Source organism: Homalodisca vitripennis, unplaced genomic scaffold (genome assembly GCF_021130785.1).
Source record: "Homalodisca vitripennis isolate AUS2020 unplaced genomic scaffold, UT_GWSS_2.1 ScUCBcl_2518;HRSCAF=7376, whole genome shotgun sequence".
Lineage (NCBI taxonomy): Eukaryota > Metazoa > Arthropoda > Insecta > Hemiptera > Cicadellidae > Homalodisca > Homalodisca vitripennis.
The window spans coordinates 124-27792 of NW_025778731.1; the positions used below are offsets into that span (position 1 = coordinate 124).

Sequence of the window (27669 nt, forward strand, 5' to 3'; positions counted from 1 at the left end):
TTCCAAGCAGTCCACACGCCCCATACTAAGTCCAACACACATATTCAAGCTCGCCCAACAGTTACTCCTACTTTCAGAGATAAGGTGCAACAAATTACGAAACCCGCCTTATCTTTGGAAGAGAGGAAAAAACTCGCCGACAAACTAAAAAAGAACATACAAGCAAAAATCAGAAAATAGATCTAAATTCTTAGTGAAAAAGACTAATCCACCCTCGTCCAGATCCTCCCAATTATCACTTGATGATGATATGGTTGAGGACCCATTGGAGATGCAGACTGAGTTCCAAACTGTTCAAGGTAACTTCCGTCCTGTATCTAAACAAAGAAAAAAAATTACGATGAACTAGCACAATATAATTTAAATGTTAAACTTATTTATTCAGATTATCTATTGGTGTTAATATTTATAAATTTAGTTATTTAATTTTTATTTATCATTATCTTGACAGCTGCCAAATTAGCCCCTTTACAGCTACCTTGGTGGCAGTAAATTGTGTTAAGTTTTTACAGTTTATTTAATTAATATTATGTACCTTGTCCTTATTTATGTTCTATTTATCTTTTAGTCTTTATATATGTTAAGACCTCTCTACAGTCTTTCCCTTGTTACATTTATTGTTATCTAGTTTTAAGTAAAAATTATTTACTCACCTACTTGTCGTAATTCCTATTTCTGTTATATACAATGTAATCTTTATGTACCTAATTGACACCATCAAATACGAGTAGGTGTCAATTCTTTCTTGAGGGCAATGATAACCTCAGCGTTTTTTGCCCCTTATAAAAAAAAAAAAAAAAAAAAAAAAAACTATATGCTGGGGGTCGTCACATTTGATCATTTTATAAGTTATACCATTGAGGCCAGGGGATGTATCCTTATTTTGTTTTTAATAGGAATATATATTATTTTTATATAATAGCTTACTTTTATATATTCCTTAAAAGTAAAAGTTTTGTTCTATTGGATCCTTCACAGGTTTATGTTTTACGTTTATAAATTCTACTTCATTAGCCTGAAGTACATAATCTGGTATTATTTGTTTCATGAAATTTTCACTTAAATTCCTTATTGTTATTTATAAATGTTTCATTACCATTAGTGTAATGATTGCCTTTCAATTTTCTTACTACGTTCCAAGCATATGAACTAGATTTTTTTTCTCCTATAACCCTGACATGTTTTTTCCCAACCTAATTTTTTTAGCTAACTGAATTTCTTTACTTTGCTTTTTTCTGCGGTTATTTGATATGTCCGGTAGTTTACTGCACTCATATGCTTTTTAAAATAGGTAAATGATAGTCTTCTTTCTGCTATAGCTTGAGAACAGTCATTTAATTTGTCCCACCATATTTTTGGAGAAAACCCTTTTTTATTATTTAATGGAGCTTTAATTTTAGGTATTGATAGCTCACAGGCCTCTGTGATTATTCTATGTAGTGCCTCTAATTTATTTTGGGGGTTAATGTTTTGTAACATATGTATTTTACTTTCTATGGTATAGTATATAATAGCCAGTTTGCATAGATTTAATTTATTGTTATTAATGTTCATAAAATCTAGGTTGGTATTATGCATAAGGCTTGTAATATTAAGCTTTATATAAATATGTAAATGATCACTTCCCATAGCATCTTTACCTACTTCCCACGATTGTAATAATGAGTGCATATTGGGTGTAACAAAACACAAATCAATGGCTGATGATTGTTGATACAGAGTAGGTATTGTGGTGTGACTATAATCATTGAGTAAAATAAATGAAGACTTATTGTATTCTTTAAAGATATCATTTCCTCTTGTAATTGGGTATATTTTGCACCCTAATAAGGATGATGAGCATTAAAATCCCCACTAAGTAATGAAAATCCTTGATCCTTAATAAATGCGTGTTTTTCCCAGAATTGTCTGTCAACTTTACTTGATGGCTTACAATTAAATATTGTAAAATATATATCGGTTTCTTAAAATTATGTATTAAAATTCCAATTAACTGTACGATATTGGAATTGTATCTAGCTATAACTGTGTATGTTATTGACTTATGTAAGACTATTCCAACTCCTCCATAACTGTCTAATCTATTTACTTTTTCCATTATGTAATTGTTATCTCTAAATACTATCACTTTCTCTTAGCCAAGTTTCTTGAATTAATGCAATATGAATATTATTCTTTATAATTGTTTGTATAAATTCCGACCACTTAGGTTTAAGTGATCTGGCATTCCATTGAATTAAGTTTAAGTCATTTACCATGTTTATCTAACTGTAATAATGAATTCTTATTGGATCCTATACCTTTATTTGTGTTTTGTTTAAGTATTTTACCAGTAGTGCTACTACTAGCACTCCTATTCTTGGGATTGACCTCCCAAAACTCAAGAGGTGCTAAAATTCATTCAGTTGTTTTTGGATAAAAATTTCAAAGTTGTAGATTGCATTTTTTTTTATTTCCTCGATTTTCTTTTTAAATAAGAGTTATCTATTGCGAGTGGAGTTTTCTGGAGTTTTTTTTGTGAAGTTTTGATTACTCATCCGAGAGTTTTGCTTATCTGAAAAGTTAGGCCTAGTATTCTTATTTTGGATTGTATTTAATGCCAGTAGGTTTGTAAGAACTATGTTTTATAACTTATACTACCAGTGGTATTTTTATGTGGGCCTACATTGGAGATAGATTTCCCATGCTCTGGTTATTTTGAGTGTATAAGCTATTTAGCTCTGAGTAAACTTCTTTTAACCTCTTATGACCTGAATTATGCCTGTCAACAAGAAAAAAAAATTATGTTTACATAAAAATAAGTTGTTTGCACCTCAAATCTACCAGTGGTATTTTTATGTGGGCCTACATTGGAGATAGATTTCCCATGCTCTGGTTATTTTGAGTGTATAAGCTATTTAGCTCTGAGTAAACTTCTGTTAACCTCTTATGGCCTGAATTATGTTGTCAACAAGAAAAAAAATTATGTTTACATAAAAATTAGTTGTTTGCACCTCAAATAACGTGGACTTTTTTTAATTTTATCTGCAATAATAAAAGTTTTAGGGGTGCGTTGCGATAATGCAACAACAGGCCACAAAAGGAAACCAGGGTGACTAATAAAAAGAGACAACAGTTTCTTTGAAAATTTATTTGTTTATTTTCAAATTACAAAGTAATGACTAATAGAAATGAAAAAAAAACATCAGTATGTGTAAATAATACAAAGGAAGAACTAAAACAGTTTTCTGTTTTTTTGGTAAGACAAAGATGCACTTGGCATTTTGTTGCATTTTACAGTAGTTATTCCCTTGCAACAACTTTTTTTACACCGTTGTCGGTCTTCAGCTACAATGGCCTAAACCATCTTTCCTGACGTTGACCTCAGGCGGAGCTTTGACTGGACCCTTCTTATTTTTTTCTTCATATGCAGCTTCCTCTTGGTCTTCAAGGGAAGGCCTTCCCCTTTTCCGTGCTTGCTGCTTTCCCTGGCTGTATAGAGCTGCAGCAACATCGGATATAAATTCCCAGCAGGTCTTTTTATTTCTTTTTTCGGATAGTTTTTTTGTGAACAATCACGGCGGTACACAAGCCAGGCATTGACAACGCCCATGTCCCACAAAGTGATGCACCATTTTCATGTAGTACTTTTTTAGATTTGGTGGAAATCCGATAGTATGCTATAAGACCGTCAAGCAGATCTACTCCGCCCATAAATTTGTTATATGTAATCACAGCTTGTCAAACCTTTTTGACATTTGTGAGGGGCTGAGCGGATTCAAATGATGAGACTAAATACCACACACCCCTATTGTCCATCCACCTTTTACAGCTCTTATTTCTACATCGGTGTTTGTCACATGACTTTTTCAAGAACAGAGCCTCTACCAAAATCATGTTTCATGTCTTTGTCAGTAGGGAAGTTCAGGCCTTTGAATCGGTCACTCCTTACTGTGGCCTAATGAATTCAATGCCAATTTGTTTGAGCTCAACAAAGAGAGGCAAGGAAGAAAACCAATTGTCGAAAAACAATTTGTGGTTCATATTTCTAGGTACTAAGTCAACAAGCTCTAGTACAATATTTGAACTCGCACCCAATATCAGGGAACCCAGCAACAGGCTGTATTTTACCACAGTAGATCTCAAAAATCATTAAACCAAACCAGAAGTGTCGCACAAAAACAAAAATTTTGAAACCCCTTTTTTGGGTTGTACTGCTTCAGACCGGATTTTCCCTTGAACGGGACTATTTGTTCATCGATGCAAAGAAACTCACTTTTAGGTAGGTTCCTAAATTTTTCCTGCAATGAGTCAACTAAGGGCCGGAATTTAAACAGCCTATCACGGTTGGGATCATCTCTTCTCAGTTTCGAGTTGTCGTTGCTGTGCAATTTTGATTTAATTTCCTTCCAGCGGTCCCTGCTGATCACATTTGCAATTTTATCTATCCTAGTACTCTTAGCCCAGAATAGATATGAATCTGGGGGTCCTAGGACACTTTTGGGACAGTCAGAAAACCAAATGAAATTTACTGTCTAATGTACCATAAACAAATCTAAGAAATCTAACAGGAAATCACGAATGTTAAATAAACCGAATCTACAGATGTTCGCTTCTACTTTTCTTAAGCTCTAAAATCTAATGTTGTCAAATCTGCTACGACGAAAAATCTTCGAAATCTTTTATTCCACAAAGTTAATTGTAACACAGTCTCTATCTTTAATAGTCTTCTTTCCAGTAACCAATCAAGTGTAATTTTTCATTTTTGTTCAATTCTTTTAATCTTTTTTTCATTCCAAAACATTCAAAAATCTGTTTGGCAAGTGTACTTTACAATCTTCCAACTCGGCAATTATTGTCATCCCCAAATTTATCTTTCATTTTCTCCAAATTCAAAATTTTATATTTCCTTATTTTCTTTCTAATTCCATTAATGTCTTATATTCTTTGAATCTTAGTTCTCCAATATCATTCAGCTCCTTTAACAGCTCCATTTAGTAAGGGAAAAATACAAGAGTACTTCTACAAAAAAATTGGGGGAAATCGACATTATACCACCAAAATACACAAAAAACCATGTTTTGATCCTAAAACTGTGATTTTGTGGAGTCAAAATCACAGTTTTAGGGTCAAAATCAAGGGTTTTTTTTAAGGTCCCTTACACACTAGTTATTAGAGTCTTTTTTTTAAATCCTGAAAATCTACCGAATTATCTCAAATTATTGCCAACTTTAAGCATAAAAGTTGATAATTTTTCTTAAATAAAAAGATATTTTACTAAATAGTAAAACTTGGCACATTCAAATTTTCCCTATCTAAATGGAGCGTAAAAAGATATCATGTCCATACAGCAAAAAAGACATTTTCGAACATCATTATACCCGACATTATAAGTCGTAAAACCATCTAAAAAACAAAGAAATTTACGAGAAAGAACTGAATTTTTTTAAGACAATGTGCTAAAGAGAATCAAATCGATGGTCACAAAAAGATGTATATAACATAGAAAAATTGCGTGAATTAAAGAAAAGCTTTAAGGAAGATAAAAAAAAGATCTCAATCTATTTAAAGACGAAAAAATTCAATCAATCGCCGAAAAATTATCTATCAACACTAACGAAAAAACTAAGTCTAAAATGATCGAACAAATAGACAAAACTCTTAACGAAAAAAACCGAAAATATATCATTGATGTAGAAGTTTTATCCTCTATAACGCGGCCTTTTCAAAACAATACATTTTAACAAAATTTAAATGACAATTTCATATCAATTTACAAATATCTTTCAATTATGAGACCAGAAATTAAAAGTTTAATCGAAAAATTTCAAGAAAATGTTAAAAATATGAAGGGCTATCTCTCTTTGGAATGTGAATACGAACGAACTTTAGTGAACGGTGAACCACAAACTCTTCCTATGTATTTTACTATCAAAGCACATGAAGTCTTTGGTGTAAACTACTTTATCACTAAACAATTTAATAAATTAACACATCGAGAACAAATAAATCATCCAAATAGAGGATCAGGGTGGTCATTTTAAACGTTGTAAACAACTAGTTTTGGGTCCTCAATAAACACGAATTTATGAACGCCGGATCATATATCGATTTACTACAAGAAATCAAGGTAAAAAAGCTTGTGTAAATATCAAAAATGAAGATGATTTCTGTTTTATTTACTCTATCCGATGTGCTATTGAAAAACCAAAATTTCATCCTGAACGGGCAAAGCAATATGAAAAATTTGTAAATGACGAAACATTTTCAGGATATGAGTATCCAATGTCTTTAAAGGATATACTAGCATTTGAGAAACGCAGCTCCAATTCCAAGTACAAATATCCAAAAATGTCTATAAATATCTATACTTATGATGAAAAAATTAATATTGTTCCGTTACAAATTTCAGAAGTTTATGATGCCCAGTTAGAAATCGATTTATTGTATGTTGTACAAGATGAACGATCTCATTATGTTTTGATAACAGATTTAAATAGATTAGTGAGTTCTCAGTTATCTAAACATAAAGAAAGAAAATTTGTATGTAAAAGATGTTTAAGAAATTTGTAAAAATCACGAAGTATGCAAACCGCCGAAATTTCGTTCGCCGTTTAAATGACAATGATCTCTCACTTTATTATAACTCTTATCTTTCCAATAATCAGGAGTAAAAACCATACTGAATTGACCCAACATCATAAGCAGACCATTCACAGATATGACAAACGTTTGAATTTTGATACGAAATTTCTTCTTCAATCAATTTCATAGGTTTCATGTTCTTTCAATTATATTTTTTCGCTATGTACTTCGATAATTTATTGAGCTCTTCAAACAATTGTTTTGGAACATTTGCCAAATCTACCTCATTTTTGGCACGATAACATATAGGTTTATACATGCGATTGGTCACATTTGACACTAAATATAGAGTAAATCCATAAGGAATGTGTTTCTGAATCTTGGTTGTGATCGATCTTTGTGGATTGTTCTTGCATGTCGGAATTTTTTCTAATATGCTTTCAAAATCCATATAAATAACGTATGGATGGCTAAACTTCTTTTGAAAATTAGTAAATTTTGTTGTTTGACCTGGAAACGGCATAATAGGTTTGCATACTACGTGATTTTTACAAATTTCTAAATGATCTGCTAAATCTCTAGATTTGTAGAAATGGCTTAAACATCTTCTACATAGAAATTGTCTTTCTTTATGTTTAGTTTAAACTGAGAACTAACTAATCTATTTAAATCTGTTATCAAAACATAATGAGATCTTTCATCTTGTTTAACATACAATAAATCGATTTCTAACTTGGCATCATAAACTTCTGAAATTTGTAACGGAACAAATATTAATTTTTTTCATCATAAGTATAGATATTTATAGACATTTTTGGATATTTGTACTTGGAGCTGTGTTTCTCAAATGCTTGTATATCCTTTAAAGACATTGGATACTCAAATCCTGAAAATGTTTCGTCATTTACAAATTTTTCATATTGCTTTGCCCGTTCAGGATGAAATTTTTTTTTCAATAGCACATCGGATAGAGTAAATAAAACAGAAATCATCTTCATTTTTGATATTTACACAAGCTTTTTTTACCTTGATTTCTTGTGGTAAATCGATATATGATCCGGCGTTCATGGATTCGTGTTTATTGAGACCCAAAACTAGTTGTTTACAACGTTTAAATGACCACCCTGATCCTCTATTTGGATGATTTATTTGTTCTCGATGTGTTAATTTATTAAATTGTTTAGTGATAAAGTCGTTTACATCAAAGACTTCATGTGCTTTGATAGTAAAATACATAGGACAAGTTTGTGGTTCACCGTTCTCTAAAGTTCGTTCGTATTCACATTCCAAAGAGAGATAGCCCTTCATATTTTTAACATTTTCTTGAAATTTTTCGATTAAACTTTTAATTTTTGGTCTCATAATTGAAAGATATTTGTAAATTGATATGAAATTGTCATTTAAATTTGTTAAAATGTATTGTTTGAAAAGGCCGTGTATAGAGGATAAAACTTCTACATCAATGATATTTTCGGTTTTTTCGTTAAAAGTTTTGTCTATTTTTTCGATCATTTCAGACTTACTTTTTTCGTTAGTGTTGATAGATAATTTTTCTGCGATGATTAAATTTTTCCGTCATTAAATAGATTGAGATCTTTTTTATCTTCCTTAAAGCTTTTCTTTAATTCACGCAATTTTTCTATGTTATACATCTTTTCGTGACCATCGATTTGATTCTCTTTAGCACATTGTCTTAAAAAATTCAGTTCTTTCTCGTAAATTTCTTTGTTTTTTAGATGATTTTTCAACTTATAATGTCGGGTATAATGATGTTCGAAAATGTCTTTTTTGCAGTATGAACATGATATCTTTTTACGCTCCATTTAGATAGGGAAAATTTAAATGTGCCAAGTTTTACTATTTAATAAAATATCTTTTTATTTAAGAAAAATTATCAACTTTTATGCTTAAAGTTGGCAATAATTTGAGATAATTCGGTAGATTTTCAGGATTTTTCAAAAAAACTCTAATACTAAATGGAGTCAAAATCACAGTTTTAGGATCAAAACATGGTTTTTGTGTATTTTGGTGGTATAATGTCGATTTCCCCCAATTTTTTGTAGAAGTACTCTTGTATTTTTCCCTTACTAAATGGAGCTGTTAAAGGAGCTGAACGATATTGGAGAACTAAGATTCAAAGAATATAAGAAATTAATGGAATTATAAGAAAAATAAGAAATATAAAATTTTGAATTTGGAGAAAATGAAAGATAAATTTGGGATGACAATAATTGCCGAGTTGGAAGATTGTAAAGTACACTTGCCGAACAGATTTTTTGAATGTTTTGGATGAAAAAAAGATTAAAGAATTGAACAAAAATGAAAAATTACACTTGATTGTTACTGGAAAGAAGACTATTAAAGATAGGGACTGTGTTACAATTAACTTTGTGGAATAAAAGATTTCGAAGATTTTTCGTCGTAGCAGATTTGACAACATTAGATTTTAGAGCTGAAGAAAGTAGAAGCGAACATCTGTAGATTCGGTTATTTAACATTCGTGATTTCCTGTTAGATTTCTTAGATTTGTTTATGGTACATTAGACAGTAAATTTCATTGGTTTTCTGACTGTCCCAAAAGTGTCCTAGGACCCCCAGATTCATATCTACTGCCCAGTACATACTGGCTCTAGGAAGATTGTAAATCGACATCAAAATACAAACACCTAGATATTGCTCTAGCTCTGGAGTTGTCAAAATCAGGGGTTTTGTTAGGGTTTATCTGTATAGCATACAGGTTAGACTGATCTGTAATGGTATTCAAAAGATCTTCTTCAAAAAAGTATTTGAAGTACTCAATTGGTGTATCAATTTCAAACTCGTCAGGGTTTGGGAGGGCACCTAGCCATGCAGATACCTCTTTTTGACTATCTTCTGGAGCGACATCTGTCCACAGTGGAAGGGGTGTAACAGGGGCATCTTCTACAGCAGGCTCCTCAGGGTGTGCTTCTTCGTCATTTTCTTCCTGATGTATCTCTCCTTTTTCTGGTTGATTCGCAGTTTCGTCCTCACGTGAGTCATCATCTGGAACATAAACAATATTCTGTAGATAAACATGCAAAAGGTAGGCCTCTTTGTGTAGGCCTATATTTACCTGTAGAAATCAATAGGTTACAAAATTATTATTGCATAAATAATAATTATTATAGGTTAAAATATTTATTATTCCAGAACAAACTTTGGTCTTGATGCATGAGTTGGGCTGTTTCTTTACCCAAATTACAATCCTCCCCTTTCAGCCACACACAACACACACTCACGAGCACACTTGCTTAGATAGGCTGTATATAACCTAAAGCCTACCACTTTGCTCCCGAGCAGCTAGAATTCTTTGCAGCCTAGTCAATCCAACTGTATTTGGGTCGTAGTCGGGGTCAGCATCACTATCGTCTGCCTCGCTCTCTTCACTTGATTCTGGAGGCAACAGTCCTATGTCAGCTAGAATCCTCTTCGACCGACGCATCTAAAAAAAACACAAGTGAATTACTCCATGCTCAATATCACTAATTTAGTAAATAATGAGATAAACAAATAAATGTGGAAATACGTTTTCTATTGGCTTCATTTTCCTTTATGGCCTGTTGTTGCAAAAAAAGAACAAACCTATTTTAGGTTATAAAACTACCTTAATCAGGTGGAAAACATTAATCAACTAGACTAATCTGTAGCTTATGAATTAATAACACTGACAGTATTTTTTTAAAATCTGTGACTTACCTTTTTTGAGAAAAAAAAAACAATTAAAATCCAGTACCCGGCTTATTTCTGAAAACTGTGTCACCAACTAACAAAATGGCTTATAAACAGCTTCAACTCAGCAGTTCTGCCACTACATTATCACAAAATTTCCCACCGGTTTGTTGTCAAACTGTAACATTAGTCCACAGACCAATATAAAATAGTTTTCATGGAGAAAAAAAAATTAAATTCGGTTTGTTGCAAAATCGCAACACCCGCCCATAAGAGGTTAAGGGTGAAAATCTATTATTGGTTTCAAAAGAATGGGATCTTGATTTGAAATTATTTTCTGCGAGTTCAGGAAAGTTTGCTTCATAGTTTAGGGTCTTCATAGCATTAGCATAAGAGTTCGGTTTAATAAAATTACCTCTGACTTTTTTATAGTAAATCGGAATGTATTTGCTGGCAGTGTAATAAATCCTCCTTCATAGTACTCATTCTATTTTTAATGTTTTCTGCCGGTTATATTCAGGACAAATTTTTGAGTTGCTACTATGTGATCCAAAGCAATGAATACATTTAACAGGTGACTGACATTCCTCAGAATGGAAATTTTCCCCGCAATTTCTGCATAACCCATTGTTGTTACAGGGCTTACTAGCTACGTGTCCATACGCAAAGCAGCGATAGCATTGTTTTACAGGAATCTTGAAGGTATCAACCTTCATCCGAACATAATTTAATTTTATGTAGTCTGGCAGTCTATCTGATTCAAAAGTAATTTTAACAAAGTATGTAGGTATCAATTAGTTATTAACACGTCTTTCGATTCGGTGAAACTAGAATAATATTACATTCACTTTCTACATCTGTAAGGATTTCCTCTTGAGAAACATCTCGTTCCACATTTATCACTCCTACAGAAAAATTTCTGATTGAAGGCACAAATACATTGTATTGTGATAAATTTTTAGAACATACTATGTTGTTGGCCGCTTCATAGATTTTGCATATAACAGAGAAAGAGAGAGAGAGAGAGTTTTTCCTGCTCTGTCTTATGTATTTGATATCCGTGTAGTGGGTTTTGATTATTTTCCCTACAGAGAAGGGGTTTAACCTATTTTTCTCTTTATCTTGGATAATGACCTCAAAATGTCCCAAATTGTCACACTTATAGTATCTTTTAGTACATTTTCTTTTAATCTCCTGTGGGTTTTGATTTTTTTGTTCAGGTTCAATAAGGTTATGTGTTCTTTTTAATGGGTTTTCATTACTTTCAGTATTATTTGTGTCTTTATTAGTGTATTCATGGTCTAATAAAATGGATTCGACTGCAATTTGGGTTTGCATAACCTCATCCATGAGGTTAGTCGTGGCCAGACCCTCCATCATGTCGGGTCTGGCCAGAACAGGTTAGTGTGGAACGATGTGTAGGCTATTTACTGTGTTTTAATTTTAAGATGTTAGAATAGTTTGATTTAAAATGCTATTAGTTATTGTAAAATACACAGATAAAAGAAGAAATCTACATATTTACCCAATAATTCTCAAATAGTATTAAATATATTACAATACAACTTCAAAATTTATCAGCAGGACAACCACTTCTTCAGCAAAAAAAAAAAAAAAAAAACCGATCTGAACAAAGCCTTTAGATTCTTTATAAAAAGTTAATAAATAGGTGGTTAATTACATTGCATAGAAAAAATATATTTTATAATTACTATATAAACTTATAAGTCAAACTGCAATTTCTATAATTCATTCCATAAAATAACGAAACTAACCTGAGCTTTTTATAGTAACAAAATCAAACTGGACAAAAATAGATTTATATTAGTTTTTAATATTTACCACAATGCTGTTTGACCAAAATTGATTTAAGAATGTTAATTTAATATTCTGTTAAAAAGAGCATAATGTTATCTATCAATGGCATGAGTATACATTTTAAAAAGGTGAAGATGTCTAAAACCTTTCAATCTGACTTATGGGCTTATATGAAATAATATCCATATTACGATTACAAATGAATACATACCTTTATCTTTATACATATATTTCTTGTGTGCGTTTTATGGGGCTAAACTCCTAAACGGGTGGACCGATTTTAATGAAACTTTTTGTGTATCTTTAGGTGGATCCGAGAATGGTTTAGATTCACAATTCGGTGAAATTTAAATTGTTTATATAATTAATTTTTTATTTATAAATAAATTGTTGTTGATCTTGGAATATTTTACATGGGACCCGCCAGACTGCGCTACGACACGTAATACAAAGTGAACTCAGTCCTTATCTAATCGCCGATGAGGAAGGAGCGCCGCTCTTATCGGTGCTGAACGTGCGTGTCCGCTCCCGCTTACGACCTGTCCCGCTAATGTATAGTGTGCGTTACGGTTTACCTGCTGATTTCACTTGAATATCTCGTTTTCTTTTGTGGATTAAAAGGTGTCGCCATTGTTCTAAACACTTAAAAGAACGCTTAAAATTACAGCCTATTTTTTATTGCCGCGCCGGAACGGACCTTTATCTCTTATTTGTGGGTTTAAGAAGGCGTGAGTAGGCTTTTACAATCGTACTTCATTGTTGAGGCGCTATGTCAGGTATTTGTGCAAAGTGTAGTAACGCAACTTCAGATGATGACTCAGTTAAATGTGTTGAATGTGCAAGTGTGTTTCACGCGAAATGTACTAGTTTGGACCTTTCAAAAAAACTGACTAGGCGAACAAATTTCCGCTGTGAAAAGTGTAAAGGGGCCATATCGGTAAATAGTAGTGACTCTGAAGACGGGTTTAAGTCTAGTATTCTCCGGGCTATAACAGACCTCAGAAGCGATTTTAATACAACTCTTAATTTAAAACTCGGCGATTTTGAAACAAAAATAAATGAAAGTTTGAACTCTAAACTGTCTGAAATAGAAAAAAACAATAGCAAATATAGGTGGATCGTTCGAGTCATCCATCGATTCCCTCAAAGCCGAAAATGAGTTGCGGCGGGACGAATGTGCTCAGCTACGAACTAAGTGTAATTCACTATCGCAGGAAGTCTCCACCATGAAGGAACAGATTCAGGACATGCAGCAGTACAGTCGGTTGCAGAATCTTGAAATATCCGGCGTTCCAGTGTCACCAAATGAAAATGTGTTCGCAGTTTTGCAAGCTATTGCAGCAGCAATTAATACTCCATGGCGACGCGACGACGTATCTGCAGCACACCGCTTGGGATCCCCACGAGGTCGTCAGGCCCGTCCACCAAACATAGTCGTACGCTTTGTGAGTCGAACAGTTCGCGCCGAATGGCTTCAGGCCGCCAAGTCAAAAAGGAACCTTGATGCAGTTCACATCAGTTCGGCGTACAGTCCGTCATCTGTCTATATCAATGAACACTTAACCAGCTATACGAAGGCTCTGCTCAACCAAGCCAAGACCATGGTCAAGGATCGTCAGCTGGCGTTTGCCTGGATCAAAGAGGGTCGAGTACTTGTGAAGAATACAGCGGGACGAACGGGCCAGGAGGGTGAGGAGCTTCGAGGACCTGGGTGTTGTGGATCGTGGTCGCCGCGGGGGAGGTGACAGTGAGAGCTCCTACGCTGCTACTGGAAAGTAGACACTGTATGTAGCTTTATTGTGTGTCTGCAGACTATAATCACACAATAATAAGCCTAGGTCAGTTTTAAGTTTTTAGTTGTTATAAATAAGTTCTACATGGCTAATTAAGTTAAATCTTTTAAATAATAATAATTAAAATAAAAACGTAGCACTTATCATATACAAACTTGCATAGTATCAAACTATTTTTCTTAGACTATGTAGAAAACGAAACATTACTCACTACTTCACATTATTATTAGTAATTATGTAGCTTGTTCATTCTAATCTATTATAGTTATTGTACAAATTTTTAATTTTTATTTCTGGCATCAATGACTTTTTCATGTATTCATCTGTCATAAAGCTCATTAAATGGACATATTGATTTTATTTTTATATATTACTATATTATTTGTATATACAGGTCAAACAACAATAGTCGTATCTATTATATATACCTGATAAGATGTTTTATTTTATTTTATCATTTAATACAATAGAGCGAATTCTTTATTTAATTTAAAACATTCTCTAACATTATATTCCTACCGTTCTAAAAGGCTTATTTCATTAATCCTTTACAGATAACTAATTAATGTTCTATTATATTTTCCTCCTTGAATAATACTTAGTAATACTAAGCAATTTATAACGATCTCTCTAACCTTGCACCATATTGTTTTTAATTTTATATTTTATTTATCAAATTCATGGGAGAATTTTTTATTTAGAAAATAACTGACTTCCTTATATTTTTCTGACTTGATGTATTTAAGTATTTTTAACTTCAGAGCGCAAAAACATTTACCCAAAGATAATTTTGTTTTAGCTTGTAGTCAAATATCTCCTCTGTTTTAAATTTATTATGATTTAATTATTGTTTTGACTTCTGTATATACGAGTTGTATTTATTTCATTAAGCGTACTAAATATATGCACATACTGTGCTCTGCAGAGATCTTATTAAGTTGGAAAAAATAATGTATATACTCGTATTAGAAATATCAAATGATAGAAGGGGTTTTTAATTTTTTGTTGTTGTCTATTTAATAATAAGAGCTATTTTTAATCCTAGAATCTAAATAGTCCTTGATATGATACATTTTTGTGTGTGTATGTTTATGTATGTATAATTTCCATTAAAGCCAGAAATAATTGTTTTTATTATTATTAAAAATGTTATGTTATAATCTGTAGGTTTTTTTTATTCAAGATGTCTTAGGTCTCTTTATGAATTGTGAAGCAGTTTAATTTTTAATAGTATGCATTCTCTAGGCACGAATTATGCACGCAGTTTATTCATGCCATTAGTACCAAGGACATATAGTAGGGGCCTATGTTCTAAATATAACGAGATTTATAACGAAATAGTTTATAATAGAATCAATTCTGTATATCAGAGTGTGAGAATGAGTACTATACTAATTTAAGGGGCATCGTTTCGTTTCGGTGAGGTGGTAGCTCAAACAAGCGTTTTCAACCAAATTGTATTATTTTTTGTTTTGTTTTTTCCTTTCATTTACTTGAGTGGGTTCGGATATTCCCATTCATGAACGAAGATCATAATTTAATTGACGGTTATAGAAGAGCAGTGTTTCTATAAATAACATACTCAGCCATAACTCGTTTCACGAATTTCATATCGGGGGGTTTAATATATTGCATTTAAACATAAGAAGCTATGGTAAAAACTTCGACAGCTTATTAGTTTATTTGGAAGCCATTAAAGTTATTTGGGATATCATTGTTTTAAGTGAAACATGGCTTGATGAAAATGGGGTGGGGATCGAGCTTGAGGGGTATAAGTGGTACAAAACCACGAGAGGTGCCAATCGGAATGATGGTGTGTTAGTGTATGTGAGAGAGTGTGTTTGTGGGGTGAGTGTGCAAGAGACGGAGCTGGGCGGTGTGCATGGCCTACTGTGCGACTTTACTTATAACAATAAACAATTCAACCTACTGGCGGTGTACAGAACTCATGATAACGATCTTGACGACTTTACTGCTGCGCTCAGTGAGCACTACTCCCACCTGACCAAAACCAAAACGTATATACTTATTGGTGACATAAACGCTAACATTTTGACACCTGACAACAAGACCGAAAGATACTTAGACGTACTGTATGAATGTGGGTTTATGTGTGGCATATACAATCCAACTAGAGAGGCGGGGGCCAGTCAGACTTGTATTGACCATATTTTTATTAAACACGATAATTTTGACAGTTTACAAACAGCAGTGATCGAGACTAGTATTACTGACCACTATTGTACTGCCCTGAGTATTAAAATGCCAAGACAAATTCATAAGACTCCTAGTGAAACTACTATCATTGACAAAAGGTTACTTAGTAATTACTTAGGAAACTGCGACTGGACCTGTGTCACAAATATCACAGACGTCAATGTTTGTTCAAACTTATTCTTACAAATTTTAAACAGTTTTACTGAAAAATCGAAGAAGATTCTTACAAATGAGAAGCATAGACTAAAAAAAATTAAACCATGGATATCGGAAGAGTTGGTAAGGGGCATTAGGAAAAGGGATAAAGTAAGCAAACTCCTCAAAAAACAGCCGTTCAATCTGAATCTAAGAGAATACTACATACAATTGAGAAACAGATTGAATTCGCAAATTAAATCAGCAAAATTTAAGTATTACAGATCAAAAATTATCAGTAGTAAGAATAATCCGAAACTTTTTTTGGCAAATAATAAATGAATTATCTGGGAGGGTGAATAAAAAAAACAGTTTCCCCCATTACTCAATTTACAGGTGATAAAACCATGAACTCGGACTCTGACGTGAAACTGCAGTGTCGACAGGTGGCTGAAGAATTTTAATAATTATTTTGCACAAGTAGGTTACAATTTAGCTCGGGCTATTGACTCGAGCGGTCCACCTGTCGTTGATGACAATGACTATACGGTTAACACAGAATTCTCAATTCACACTATCACTGAGACAGAACTTCACCGGTACGTTACTAGCATGCGTGGTGGCTCAGCTCCGGGGTATGATTGTATATCCGCGTCCCTCTTGATTGAAAATTATCATTTCCTCTGCACTCCGCTTCTTCACATAGTTAATTTAAGTATACGTACAGGCAAATTTCCAGACGTTTTCAAGATCGCCAAAGTCATTCCATTATTTAAAGCGGATGACGTTACCCTGATGTCAAACTACAGACCGATTAGCCTGTTAAGTGTATTTTCCAAAGTCTTGGAGAAGGTAGTTAAAGTCCAATTAGTCACTTATTTAGAAGAGAATGATATATTAAGTGACTGTCAATTCGGGTTTAGAAAATCTAAAAATATCGCAGATGCTTTTTTTTAATATCTCTAGGAGTCTGAACGAAGCAATAACATCTAACAAAAAATATTTATTGGCATTCCTCGATTTAGCCAAAGCATTTGATTCCGTTGATAGATACAAATTACTCCAAAAATTAAAATTAGTTGGAATAAAAAATAATTCATTTAATTGGTTTGATAGTTATCTCGAAAATCGTAGGCAAATAACCACAATTAACGGAATCAATAGTAATCTGGCATCTGTAAATTATGGAGTAATCCAGGGTAGCACTTTAGGACCTATTCTGTTTTTAATCTATATAAATAATATTTCTAAAATTAGAATTTCTGGTAAGCTTTCACTTTTTGCAGACGATACTGCTCTATTTTTTGAGGGGCCCAATTGGGAAGAAGTTTTCCAAAAAGCGCATAGTGACCTTTATCTAATAAAAAAATGGTTTGATCAAAATTTGCTTTCCTTAAATATATCTAAGTCTAAATTTATGCCTATTGCCCTGAGAGACAGCAGTGACACTCTCATTAATTTAATTAAACTACACACGTGTGGTAATCCCACAAGTCTGGTTTGTCATTGCGGATCTTTAGAAAGGGTTGATAATTATAAGTATTTAGGGGTGATATTGGACAACAGAATGAATTCATCTGCACATGTTCACTATGTTAATGGTAGACTTCGAAAACTCATTTATGCTTTTCGTCAACTGCATGACTTTTTAACTTTAGAAGAAATAAGAGTAGCTTATTTCGCATATGTTCAATCGCTTTTAGAGGGGGGATCATAATGTGGGGTGCTAGTTATAGAACTATTTTAAATCCACTGTTTGTAACTCAGAAAGCAATACTTAAAGCAGCACTGGGAAAAAATAGGCATTACGCATCGGAGGCGCTGTTCACCGAAATGGATGTTTTGGATATAAGACAGCTGTTTGTTAGAGTAGTTGTTGTATATATTTTCAAAAATTACAGAAGTATATTCGAATTTCCGAATCACCATTACGCAATAAGAAATTTTACATCCTCCATATTTTACACCCAGGCTAAATAGAACTTTTTCAAAAACAAATACATTTTATGTTTCTCACATTATTTATAGAAATTTACCAGAATTTCTCAAGAATATGTTTTTGTATAAATTATCAACTTATAAAATAAAAGTAAAAAACTGGTTAAAAAGTGTGGGTCGTGATTATATGGAAAGGATTATAACATCTGATTACAGAATTTAATGTCCAAAATTGGATTATAGGATGGGAGCGTGCTTTTATATTGTGATCGCATGGTGATAGTTGTGTGTGTGTGTGTGTGTGTGTGTGTGTGTGTTTTGTGTGGGTTCGTGCGTGTGAGTGTGAGCGTGTGGTGTTGGTGGCCAACGTGGTAGGTAAGAGGTGCTGGGTAAGATTAGTTTGGGGTAGGCTAATTGAAAGGAGGGGCAGAGGCCTCAAGCATTGTCCTGACTGAGGAGTCCGTTTGTCTGTCGGTTTTTTATTTCTTATCAACTAATATTTCGAAGTTTATCCTTATTTTAATTACTTACATTCACTGATAAGTATGTTTGGTATTGCGTCTCTTTTGTAACCTCATATTGCTTTTTCTTCTTTACCACTATGAGCGTTATCAGTATTTATAATTATTAAATGAATTATTTTTCTATTATATATCTTTTTTACTAAACAACATTATTTTAACATCTTATTTCCCTAAGAAAATTATTTTTGAATTAATGGGACTCATTCTCTCACGCACAGGTGCTATGCACCTATGTGAGGAAACATTTCCATAATCATTAGAGCAGTCTATACAATGCTATATATATATATATATATATATATATATATATATATACATATAAGTATTTAATTTGTTTTCAGTTTTATGTTTTGGTGTTAATTACAATAAGTAATTATATATTATAAATTTAAAATAATGCTCCTATGATTTAAAAAAACTTTTGTACCATAATGGAAATAAAGATGTTTTTTTGATTTGATTGATTGATTGAACTGTTACGTAACAGCTGTTAACACTTTCAGCTTAAATTCAACAAAGAGGCAGAAAAATGTGCTTACATTTAAATTGTAGAAAATATGATGTTATTATAAAGTGCTTGATCAGTAGTGTAATGCAGATTTCAAAGATGAAGTTTCACCAATTGTTCTATGTAAACATTATAACATTACAACACAGCCATATGTTTAATTAATTATAGTCTTGAAAGCATAGAGTAAGCATAAACATATAAAAATAACACCACTTCTTATTTCAATATATTCTGTACTCAATTTGGAGGATGAGGTTATCCAGATATAAAATTGGAAGTTTTAGTAAAATATACCATTAACAGAAATACGTAGTAAATATTAAGTGTGCAGCGATTGGTCAGTTACTTTTTTTATTTATACCTTAAATAACCTAAGTAGCACACAAATTAAAAGGTTGTGTTCCTATGTGTGAATAACTATTGTTAACAGTTTTAGATGATCAAGTTTTAAACTAATTGGATTTAATATAATTTGTTGTAATTTACATTTTTAATCTGCATTCAAAATTGGTCACATACGTTCAAATTAAGTAGCATACAAATCGCATGTGTGAATAACTATTGTTAATAGTATAAGAATTGGTTTTAAATTAAATTCTGTTGGCCAGCTCCGATACTATACTGTCATTTTAAATAACTGTAATGAAATTCGGTAGTTTAAATAGGCTAATCAGAAATATTGATAATTCTATTGTGATGGTGGCCGCTTATTATACTTCAGCTTTAAATAACTAATTTAAACTAAAAATCTAATTCGAATAGTCATTTAGTAGTTTAGATAGGCTATACAGAAATGTCAATAATTCGATTGTGATGGAGGCCACTTATTATACTTCAGCCCTATAGGGAATATGTACTTATTTATTATTTTAGATAGTCTACGTTGTTATACATTTTTAATCTAGAAGTTACTTAATTAAAATTACATATTCAATAAGTTAGTCATATTCATTGTATACTATTATACAGAATTTTATTTTTACAGTAAAATGCCACGTCTTCGTGGACAGGACAACGTCTGTCGGGTTTGCTAGTATATATACGTATATTTCTTGTGTTTCGTGTGTATGTGACTGAACTCCTCCTATACGACTGAACCGATTTTGATGAAATTTTAGGTGTGTTTGCAATGGAATTCGAGAATGGTTTAGATTTTACAACAAATAATTCATATCTTAAAATAAAAGACTCTAAGAAAAGTTTAAGACAAAAATGGTTTACGTACTTAGGTAATTAGTTTAAAGTATAACAAATGGTCATACTAATAATTTGTATAAAAATCAAAATTATTCAATATGTTTTAGTATGCCTGGTTAATAAGTGGGGGAGGTATAGTTGGTACAACCGGCGTGTGGAACTACTACTCCCCATCTCTGCTGTAGCCCTCTGGTAGAATTCGACATTATGTCGAGGAACTGAGCCTCATTATAAGTGCCTTGCACCAGTCGCCCTGATTCTATAAATATTGTTGTATTTTGACGTCTGTAAGCTCTGCGTATTGTACGTACATGTGCGATACCGTCAGATATTCTTCGGTAATCTAGGTATTGGGCACTCTTAATCGTCCTTAATCACCTGCAATAATAAACATTATCCTTGTAACTATGTTTATCCTTGTAGACCTTTTGCTCACAAGATTGGCTTTTATTTATACTAAAACACTTAGGCTATTCTTAAAATAGGTTTAAAATAGATTTTTTATCAATTTGTGCATAACATAATAGTTATGTTCAAAACTTTAAATTACAGCTAACTCCTTCACAATGGAGTACTTTGCATAAAAACGTCCGAATGATGACATATCTAACTGATAAAACAATTGCCCAATTAGTTAGATATTAATGGGTGTCCGGGTGCCCCTATCTCCGCTATGTTAATTTTATTAATTTTAAGATACCTTTTCAAAATAACTATAAGAGATATCAAAATAATTTTTGTTTTGCCTTATTTATGAAGGTTTTAGCTATATTTTAAGCTAAGGAAATTTTGAAATCATTAAAAACAAATTTATAATGATTTTTTAAAAATATTTTCAGTTTTTTTTCTGAATATTTTATTTTTTTTTCTCAAAAACTAAAATTGATATTAAAAATTCCTTAGCTTAAATCATAGAGCTGTTTAAGCTGTACAAAATAAAAAAGAAATTATTAAGATATTTTAAACGGATCCCGAGAAGTGGTATTTTTTGTCTAAAAAAATACAACTTTCGGAAAACGACAGATGAAAATAGGTACGTAAAGTATACAATCAAAATGCTTACTTTAATGCATTCCTGCTCCATATGAGGGGTTGTCTGGATCTTCTTCCATCTCATACTGGTCTTTCTAGTCTCTTTTTCAGCATTGACCTCTTTTGGCGGCACTTTATTTCAATTTCTTGATTCGCTTTGTCTGCTTTTTGAACCCGTAACTCATCAATGCGTTTCATTCGTTTTGCACAGTTTGCCCCCGGACGAATACCCAACCTATCAAGCACTTGGCATCTAACAATATTTCCCCTCATTATAGGTACCTATAGCATCAAACACTCCTAACTCCAATGTATTTCTCAAGACAAATCTTGACTTAGGCAGACGAGTCCATATAACACTGTTCAATGATTCACTCGCATTTTGGGTACCGCCATGCAAACATTTCCGAAGTAATTCAGGGTTGGCCAAATTTTTAAATATAGGCTTAATTTTAGTCATAATCTATATTTAAAGATTAAACAAGGTATAAGTAGAGTGCAATATGCACTATAACAAAGGTGAAATACTCTGGCACGTTCAACAACCACGACACGAGAAAATAACAAGTACAAGGGTTATTTCAAAAATTCATGTCAAAAACTATCGCTCGGATTGAAATAATTTTTTTACCGTGTTTAAACAGAAAAAAACAAATAATTATAAAAAAAAATAAAACTGAAAATCCATATTTTTGTCAATTTTGGTCACCTGACTCCCCTTTATAATGTAATCTAAATTAATCATTAAACATAGTTAAAGGCATCAAATTGTACTGAATTTTGTACATTTGCGAGATATCCTTGTCGTTTTAATTAGCCAGGTAGAAAAATTATTGAGTTATTGCCGACAATTCTTACCATGGAACTGCCAGACTCCAGGGTGAGGCCCCATTCTCTGGAGAAGCCGATTGTAGAAGCCTTCCAGCGCATTATTTGTGCGGTGGCACTGGCTGAACACGCTGAATGTTTCAGGTCCTATCATTCGCATCCAGGTGTTCTCCATGTACCTAGAAGATAAACACAATAATTTACCGTTAGAATATGAGATATTAACAACATGACTGAATCACAAATACCGTATTACTGCCTCGGTCTCACCTACTTTCTTGAGTAGACTTCCATCCTTAATCTAAGGACGATTTATAATGAGCTTACTTAGCTGTGTTAACAAATTTAAATCGTTGTTATAAAATGCAATGCACTTAATTTTTTATTTCTTCCATAAACCATATTTATAGCTTAAATAATATAGATAGGTCTCCTGTCATTTACACTGATATTTTTAATCTATTAACACAAATGCTTAACTTATATCAACAGCGGTCTAAAACTCTATAGTAGGCCTTGTGTTATAAATAATGTCTTGTGATACGTAGCCCAGTCTGGATCCTGTCTGCAGGAAGAAGGCATAGCGCTATGAGCATGCACAATACCTTGCCAGCCTTGAGATTGCAAGCTATCAAGGGCCACAGTTGCAGAGTGGAACGCATGCGGAAAAATTGCCTGCAAAAATTGGAACCGTAAATGATGTTAGCATTATAATTTATATGTTGAGTAATTTACTTTATCAATTAGTATGTTACATCGTAATTAGTAGATTAAACTATGATGATTTGGAGAAGTAATAGAAAAAATAAATCTAACCTGGGCGTAGTGGAAAAAGCATCCCACTATCCTTGCATGAGGCCAGACCAGGCGAGCGGCATTCCGGATAGCCGTCTCGAAGTCGGCCAAGACAATCTCCGGTTGCCACTGCTGCACTAACTGCATGAGATACTGGAGCACCCCCCGTACGCCTGCTGCGTTTTTCTGGTCATTATGACGAATGCTACAGGGAAGAGCTGAAAACACTATCGAGCCATTAGTAACGAGTCATTAAATGAAGATTTACCTTATGGTAAGGACATTTTTATATTTGGTATGTAACAACTAATTTCAGCTACTCACGTAGTTCAGGTACTCCGCGTGAACTGTTAGCAATTGGAGCCGTGTCCCCAGCTGCACCGGCAACACCTTAAATGTTACATCCATGTCGATGCGTCGAGAGTTGCTGAGCGCATGCTTCAGTCTGGCAGACAGATATACTGCTCCACTCCACCCTTGTTTACCGCCAGGCATAATTAAACCCATAAAAAAGGGTAAGGCTTCGCCATCTTCAAGAATACTCCGCCCCAACTCCGACCATTGCAGTTGCTGAAGGATCTCTGCAAATATTTGCAGTTAATTTAGGCACTGGTGGAAAGTTCTGACTTCAGTGACGGTACAAAGAACATCTGACCTGAGGGAAACCGATCCTTACTGCAGCGCGGGGAAATCTATAAAAGTTACACCATGCAATAAGAAAGCAGAATAATCAGCAGAGTTTTAATTAATTAAAATGATATACTTTACATTAGGTAATCATAGTGTACGTTTACTAGTCAAATTACGGAACGGGTCTTCGCCAAACACTCAGCCAATTTTTGTAAATAATGACCATAATCACTGTTTATATAGTTGGTACACAATAGGCCGATAAGCAGCCCTTCACGAAATGCACACTTCACAGTGGTCTGAGAATGGAAAAAAACCACCATTTTCTTAGTTACATAAAATGTTTAATATTCTATATTTTTATGTAAAGGATGTACAAAGAAAAAACTGCAAATTGTTTTTAATTGCAAAGATCTAGGTTTGAGATTTGTTACAAACTTGTAAAGTCAGACATGTCGGAAGTACTGAAAATGTGAATTTCACGCGCCTACTTAGAACATTACTACTTTCGATTGTTATTGAAATTGAAATAGAACATTGTTTTAAAATTACATAACATAACACATAAAATAACTTTGATTTTTAACACAGCACAGTTATATTTGTGATATTTTTTATATAAATGAAATTTAATTTAGTCTAATATAATATTCAACAATATACTCGTAATAGCAATAACACATGTTCAACAACTTTTGCTTTGCGTTTTTATCTAGTATGCTCTTAATAAATATAATATAAAAATGAGCTTACCTGTTTTTCGTTAAAAATATTAACTTAGCGCAGTATTTGTAAAATGTAGAAACTTTAATTTTCAGGATATATCTTAACTTTATGTATTTATATAAAGATTTTATACTTTAAACCGCAATTCACTTTCTTTACCCAGATTAAAATATTTACAGTACAATAAATAATGATTAGCTTTTTCAAATTGTTATATTCATATTGTGCAATTTTTAACTATTTGTGAGTGGTTGTACCCCCCGTGGTAGACCGAATTAAAAAGCACATAATTAAAGAAGTATATATACTATTTGATGTATGCAAATAAATTTTGTGGTATTTGTTTAAGTTAATATATAGTTAACTGTTAAATGAAACCTAATCTGAACATTAAATTAAAACAAATATTAACATAAATTATTTGGGTTTCATGACTGACAATTGTTCCTATGTTCAAACTAAGTAAATAAAATAAATCCAATTGAGTTGTACGAAAAGCTTACTTACTGTAAGCATTTCTCTTGGTGATAGCCTTCTCTCAGTAGCAGCCCGTCGCTTCAGCTCAGCTTTTAATTGAAGGACTTCTATCGCAACATCAGGCAGGTGGTTGTGAGGTCCGGGCCGTACTTCTTCGTCTTGGCCCCAAGCGGAAAGACGCACGACTGGAGCAGCCGTTAATTTTACACTTTACGTATTGCACTCCGTTCCTTATTCTAACGTTTGCAAACAGATATCCATTCTTAACAAATAAATTACCACGTTCCCCTTCAATTTCCATTAAAATTATATATACTCTAATGGGATAGCTACAACACAAAACGAACCTCCTCACACGGACAACAGCAGACGAATGAGTAGAGAAATGGAACTCAGGTTAAGTTATATCACTTTGCAATGGTACAAGGCAAGGTACAAAGGATCAAAGTATAAGATCAATATTTGCGATAATATCCATCAATATACTCATGCATGATTATGTATCGTTTATATTATCTAGGTATATTATAATATACAATACTAGTCAAAAATATATAAATTTCAAACATTTTGCAACACAAGCTTAATAAAAAGTGGTTCACGGTGTCCTAGTGGTTGATTCTGTTATTATTCTGATAGCTTTCTTTTGCAGGATGAGATTTCATTAATTTTAGCGCTATTACCCCATTATATTAGGCCATACCTTGTTATTGATTGAAAATAGGCATAGTATGCAGATTTAACATAGTTTTCAGTAACACAATTTATAAGACGTCTAAGTAAAAAAAGTACTGTAACAAAATATTCCTAGAATTTTACTATGATATTAGGTGCTGTGAAACCCCACGTATAAAACGTGTCAATTCCACGATTTACAGCAAGAACGCTACAAAACAAAGTTCCTAGTTGTAAGACATTGGGCTATTATACGCCTTGCTGTGGTAGTCGTCGTTGTGGAATTCTTTGTTATAGGACCAAGCCCCGTAATACCGCAAAATAAGCGTAAGGTTAAACTCGTTTCCGGTCCACAAAAATTGTACCCCATACTAAAAGAAATTTATTGGGTAACGGGTCAAATCCACGGTGCGGCTTGACTACAGCTCATGGCGCTACAGCAATTTTTTGTATTCAGTTGTGTTAGCGCTGTGAGCACTCGCCCAATTCTGTGGCGCTATGAGTTATAAAATATGAGCTTTGGCGCTGTTAGCATGGATTCGGTTATGTATTCGGCTGCGTTGGTGCTCTTATCGATATGCCGTTTGTGTATGTGGTGTGTGCCAATCTGAACTTGGTAGTATCGCATAGCGTCACAACCTCCTATTGGTTCAAATTTATTAATAACAACCTTGGAGGGCACTAGATGGAGGGGAAATATATTGTTTCACAAAAGTGTTTATGTGAGTGGCTAAACGAAGAATCGTGTCGTGGCCATTTCTTCGTTTCACTTGTTACCTAGTAAAATCCAGCATCCGTTATGTTGTTATGTGAAATGTATTGGTCCTATTGGCCATTCCCAGATTTGATCATTACAGAGAGTTTGTAAGAGCTGTAAACGATAAATTTCACATGTTATTTATTTATCTCGTTTACGAATAATAGTACCATTAGATTACATGAGTTAATTTATAGCAATATATTTCGACAGTATAAAATGAAAAGCAAGTCAATGTAATACATATCTTTATTCTTTATTTATTTTACATTATTTCTTCTAGATTTACAAATATACAAAGACCTAAAATTTTAATAATGGAGCCTGTAGCCTTGACGACAAGTACACTACAGCTTGTTATTTACCTTGTTTACCTGGGCCGATTTCACCTCTGAAAAAAATGGTTGTCCTACGCCATATTCGGATAGAGTGCGGCCTAGTTCTTCCCATCGCGGGGTTTGCAGTATGTTGCTTAAATCCAGCAATGATTTTGGTATGGGATAATATGTTTGCCGTGAACACCGAGCTAGGATTGCCCTGACCTGCGGGATCTGATCAACACAGCAGCTCGAGGATACCTATAGGAAAATTAAAATAATATAATGATTACGGGCGAGTTTTTTAGATTTCTTAGGCGATGTTTTCTGTTATTTTTTTGACTAATAATGAGCGTTTCTTGCATTACAAATATGTTCAATCTACTTTTTGACCGTATGTTTATAATTCTTTTGATTTGGTAACATCACTCCAAAAAGTGTTTTTAATACATTCTCCCTTAAAAACTATAAATTTATATAGTTCTAAACCTGTAAATAGCTGCCATCGTAAAACGTTAAGAGCTATCAAAAATCAGTAATAAAAATGTTTCTTGAAGTGTCAATTCTGATTTATGTTCTAAAATACCCAAGATTACGATCTTATTTGAGCAATGCTGTATAAGTATTTTCATTTTGGGTATATTGTCACGTACTGCCCCTCCAAGATAGTTGCAACTTTGACTCATCCTTTTGAAGTCTTTTAAGCTTAGCTGGGGGACGGCTCTGCTTGGCGTGTGAGGGAGGGTAGTCTTACGAATAACGCTCACTTTAACAAATAACTTACTTTATTATTCAAATTCAAACCTTTTTTTTCGAGACTAACAATTTGTTTACAATGCAGTTATTTTTTATCCCCTCTGATCGAAGCTATTTGAGAGAAAATCTATGAAAAACACATTAAACGCATACTACAACTATTAATTAAAACTACAAACCTGGAGATGAAATTAATTCATTTTCAAAATTAAATTACAAATATATTGTATCAATTTAAATTGATAAACAACTTGATAAGCAACTAAAGCGAACATTTTATATATATATT

At 33.0% G+C, this 27669-nt stretch overlaps 2 protein-coding genes across 2 annotated transcripts; one reads left to right on the top strand and one right to left on the bottom strand.

Moving 5' to 3' along the window:
* The first annotated feature begins 13298 nt into the window (after nucleotides 1-13298).
* On the top strand, nucleotides 13299-13817 carry LOC124372138. The gene has a single exon (XM_046830504.1). The coding sequence runs from the start codon at nucleotides 13299-13301 to the stop codon at nucleotides 13815-13817; it is 519 nt and encodes a 172-aa protein (XP_046686460.1).
* A 6686-nt stretch (nucleotides 13818-20503) lies between these two features.
* LOC124372139 lies at nucleotides 20504-23537 on the bottom strand. Its single transcript, XM_046830505.1, has 5 exons — nucleotides 23367-23537; nucleotides 23064-23228; nucleotides 22792-22922; nucleotides 22278-22426; nucleotides 20504-20646 (listed from the first exon to the last, which is right to left on the bottom strand). The coding sequence occupies exons 1-5, from the start codon at nucleotides 23535-23537 to the stop codon at nucleotides 20504-20506; spliced, it is 759 nt and encodes a 252-aa protein (XP_046686461.1).
* Nucleotides 23538-27669: the final 4132 nt, after the last annotated feature.

Coding starts and splice junctions, on each gene's coding strand:
- LOC124372138 (XM_046830504.1), top strand. CDS start 13,299: ATGAAGGAACAGATTCAGGACATGCAGCAGTACAGTCGGTTGCAGAAT.
- LOC124372139 (XM_046830505.1), bottom strand. CDS start 23,537: ATGCCTGGCGGTAAACAAGGGTGGAGTGGAGCAGTATATCTGTCTGCC. Junction 23,229..23,366: donor ACGCGGAGTACCTGAACTAC/GTGAGTAGCTGA, acceptor CATAATGACCAG/AAAAACGCAGCAGGCGTACG. Junction 22,427..22,791: donor CAGGATCCAGACTGGGCTAC/GTATCACAAGAC, acceptor TTTATCTTCTAG/GTACATGGAGAACACCTGGA.